Source organism: Alligator sinensis, unplaced genomic scaffold, assembly GCF_000455745.1.
Source record: "Alligator sinensis unplaced genomic scaffold, ASM45574v1 scaffold612_2, whole genome shotgun sequence".
NCBI classification, from domain to species: Eukaryota; Metazoa; Chordata; order Crocodylia; family Alligatoridae; genus Alligator; species Alligator sinensis.
In genome coordinates, this window is record NW_005842085.1 from 459,170 (window position 1) to 463,554 (window position 4,385).

Consider the following 4,385-nt stretch of genomic DNA (forward strand, 5'->3'; position numbering starts at 1 on the left):
GCTCCATCCCATGCCCACCCCGGCTGAGCTGCGCCTGGCCCTTGCCCCCTCCGCTCTCTCACCACAGGGAGCATTCATCTGCCCCTCTCCCCCATGCCCCTTCTCTCCTCTCTCCTCTTCCACCACATGGACTTACCCACTAGAGGCATCTGTATCAGAAATCGGATTGGTAAATATCGGGTATCAGTATTGGCCCCCAAAATCTTTATCGGTTCACCCCTATTTTTAAATGTTCATGCATCTACACACTGTGTGTGAAAATCTCTAGTTTCCTGGCTTGCAAAGTGAAATTCTAGTCTATAACACCACACTTAAAATACGAAAGAACAAAGGATAAAACAATAATTACATATGTAAACCATAAATTAAAGTATCTATAGTTCTACCATCAGAAAGACACTATCACATAAGGGTTAACACATAATAACTAGAATTAAACTGATCTACCGTAGTACAATGCAAGAATTTCTTAGGGCAATATACTTTACTGGACCAACTGCTGTGAATATGCTTTGCTAGCTTTTACTTGGACCTGAAGAACGTCTTGCAATCAAAAGCTTGTCTAACTCTATCCCAAGTATACAGTTGGTCCAATAAAAGTTAACACCCAAATAAACCTTTGCCTCTTGCATAAGTTCGGGATCATCACAGTTACAACACCACTCTTACACTACTTAAAAAAGAAAGCAATATATTTTATATATAGTTTCAGATAAGAAACTTTAAGGGTTTCTAATGACTCAGATTTTGACCCTTTTTAAAAAATGTCCTTGCTTTGAGAAGACAAAACACACAAAAAATAAACACAACAGGTCTTGGATTAGTACGAGAGAAAAGAAAAGCGAAATGTGGTCAGTTATACTGTATCTATTTGCTATCTGATTACCTGTTCAAATTATTTCCTTGAATCTCTCTATAAAAGCTGCACTATTCTCAAAGAGATTAAGATTTCATCTGCTGTTCATTTATTATTTTTCTATATAGAAATATTCAAGGAATCAGCAAACCTGCCAAGGTTACCATTACTTGGAATGGAAATCCTGGGCCTTATTCTACATTTTGTATCCTGTATTTGTACTGGGGGTTGGACTAGAAGACCATCAAGGTCTCTTTCAGCTCCATGATTCTAAAGCCACTTTACACACTGTGAAGTTTAAAATGATATTTAGCTTGAGAATACATTAACTTTATGTACACAGTAAAACCCTTTAACCAGTAGGTAGGGCAGTCTTAAAAGAGTTTAGTGTCAATGAAAGTCTGTGCCACTGTTCCCTGAAAAAACACATTTATCATCTTTTATAAATACTGAACTACACCAAAATAATCAGCAACATCATAAACATGAATACTGCATTTGTGAAGTTAAGTACAAAATCATAGAAAATTAGAATAGGAAGGAATCTCAGGAGCTCATCCCAACTCCCCATACAAAGTAGGACCAGCCCCAACTATATCATCCAGGCAGCATTTTGTCTAGTTGGGTCTTAAAAACCTCCAAGGATGGAGATTCCACCACCTCTCTAGGTAACTTGTTCCAGTGCTTTACTACCCCCCAATGAAAAAGTTTTTCCTAACGTAAACTTCCCTTCCCACAACTTGAGACCACTACTCCTTGTTCTGCCATTTGTCACCACCGAGAGCTTTAAAGAAACAACTACATTTTAAATTTAATAAAAAGATAATTGACTTACTCTTTCTAGCAACATTATCCTCTGTTTTTCTTCAGATATATGGATGTTTTCACTAAGGAAAAAAAAAAGAAAACAAGAAAATACATTGTATACAATAAGATCGATGCTTTTGAATGCAACTCATTTGTAAAATTTTCATTAAAATTGAGCCAAACTTTGGAATAGAGTATTTAATTTCTCTCTTACAATCTGAATTTGTAATAGTCATTTATCCAAAAAGAGCCTGTACCACTTTAAGGTTACAAAGGCAATCATATGACAAGTACATTACAAGTTTTTAGAATAAAAATTGTGTTGAAAAGTATTAATTTAATTCTGCTTGAGGAAACGAGCTCCTTTGAATTATTAGTTTAAAAAAATGTTTTTTTCACTGGAAGAACACATTTGAAATTGTTTTTACAAGAGTTGCATATAAAAATAATGATCATTCATTATCTACTTACTTAAATTCAAAGTAAATAATACAGAAAATGTGTTTAGGACAAAGTATTGGAGAAAAACTTCTTTAACCTGGTTTGTCAGCCTGACGGGAGACAGACTACAAAAAAAGGCCAATAAGTCCAGACTCAAGGCTAAAATTACACCCCATAATCCATTCTGTGCAACAATAGTGCAGAATTTCTAATATACTGGTAAGATACTCTTTGACAGAGAACTGATAAGACTACAATACTTAAACAAAGACAGAGTGTTAAAAGTAAAAATAAGCAGTTATGTAAATCAATATATACTGAAACTTTATTTGATGAATGCACTTCCTTCAATGAATTGCAAATTAGTTGGAACCACAGAAGTAGGGCCGGAAGGAACTGTACGAGGTCATGTAATCCAGCCCCCTCCCCTGCTCACGACAGGATCATCCCTATTTAAATCATGCTATAGATCCCCAGAGATTGGCAACATTTTCTGGTAGGAACCCTGAATGACCCAGATGAGGTCTAAAGTGTGTGGGCACTAGGACGCAAACATCTCCACTGCTTCTATCCCTACTGCCTCCTCCTGCTCTATTGGAGAGCTTTCCTTTGCTCACATCACCCAAATGTGGTGTGGTGCAGAGAATACTCCCTCTCTGCTGAAGCCCAGGTACCTGACTATGGCATGGTGCAAAAAGAACTCCTCCTCCACCAAAGTCCAGGGCACCTGACTACAGCATGGCATGGAGGCCCCCACCAAAAATGCCACCAGATTCAGCTTGCAGGCTGTATGTAATCCTTGCTCTAGCCTGATCCAAACAAAGTTGCATGAAAAACTGTACTTAAAGAGTTTTCTCTTTCTAGGCAAATTTTAACCAGAGACACAACAGCAGCCTACAGCAGGATAAGAGACGCAAAGAATATTATGAACAACAGGCTAGAACATTATGTAGAGAAGACTGAAGTATTTAATGCTTTTTTTACTTCACTCTTCATAAACAGGGGCAGCTACCAGATGACAAATGCAGTTGACAGGAAAGGTAGAGGAAACAGTCAACAGGTTGAAGATTACTTGAAAGCATCTAGTTTTTCTAAGTCAGCATGGCCAAATGTGATGCATCCTAGTAGACTACTGAAGGACCTGGCTACCTTCTCTGAGCACTTAGGGAGGTTGAATGAGGTCATTTAGGACTGGAGAAGGGCAAATATAGTGCCTGTTTATAAGAAAGCAGAGGATGATCCAGGAAATTACAGACCAGTCAGCCTGACCTCAATATCTGGGAAAATAAATGAGCAGGTCCTCAAGGAAAGAAGTTTTGACTACTAAAATGGAATTTAAACACACTCATTTATACATTAAAACATTTGACTGTAACAGAACAGCTATATTGCTTCTTAGATACTTACTGCACAGCCATCATACTAGTTTCCATGGTGGAATCCATCTTTCCTTCAGCTATAATCTCTGAAGCCAATCTGTCCGTTTCAGATGTAAGATCAGATGCACAGGCTCCACAAGTTTCTGATCCTGCAGGTAGATATGCTGATGGAATGAAGTTACTGCTTCTCAGTTTAGTAACTTCTTCTTCAAGTTTTTTCTTTTCTTCAAGTAAACGAGCCCGATCTTCAGAAAGTGTTTCAATCAAATCTAGATTACAGAAGCAAATGAAAATTCTTATTAGAAATAAAAGTTTAAAAAGTTCTGTATTAAATTTTTTTAAAAGGATATCCAATATATTTTGATAAAGTATTTTGCTTACCTTTATCCCTTTCTTGCTGTTGGGTTAGCATTTTTAACTTGTCACTAAGATCATTTATTATGTTTTCCTTTTTCATTTTTTCTCTGGTCAGAACTGTGTTAAAATTGGTCTGCAAAGACAACTAGTATTACAGAACTTACAAGGAGGACAATGTAAATGAAAACAAAACATGCAAGACAAACAACAACCTGTAATACAGTCCAAACTAAAGTAACAGACAAGGAAATAGATACAAATGCACTTTTTCCTCCTGAAGTATATTTGTTCCATAAAATGCTGTTTGCTTTGAGTTTGATTATGAAGATTTTTGGGCGAGAACTGTTTTTGTTTTTTCTGAAGGTGGTGTTTTTGTTAATAAAAAATTATTGCACAGAGGAGAAGGGGGAAAAGGGAGCATGGCCAACCTCAACCCAGCTCTGCAGGGGGCAGTGGCGTGGCCCAGCTGTACAAAGAAAAAGGGTCTTGGCTTGGCCCTGCAGGGGTAAGGGGGCACTGCTCATTCCAAAACCAGCCGGGGGGGG

The 4,385-nt window shown here is 37.5% G+C and overlaps 1 protein-coding gene across 8 annotated transcripts in view; it reads right to left on the reverse strand.

The window, feature by feature from the left end:
• RB1CC1 (RB1 inducible coiled-coil 1) overlaps positions 1 to 4,385 on the reverse strand; it is a 126,171-nt gene that overhangs the window by 23,800 nt on the left and 97,986 nt on the right. For all 8 annotated transcript variants that reach the window (XM_025204506.1, XM_025204508.1, XM_025204507.1 and 5 more), the window contains 3 exons: positions 3,865 to 3,973; positions 3,512 to 3,752; positions 1,692 to 1,743 (listed from right to left, as the gene is read on the reverse strand). In XM_025204506.1, the coding sequence (XP_025060291.1) occupies positions 1,692 to 1,743; positions 3,512 to 3,752; positions 3,865 to 3,973 (402 nt within the window). The remainder of the gene's footprint in view (positions 1 to 1,691; positions 1,744 to 3,511; positions 3,753 to 3,864; positions 3,974 to 4,385) is intronic.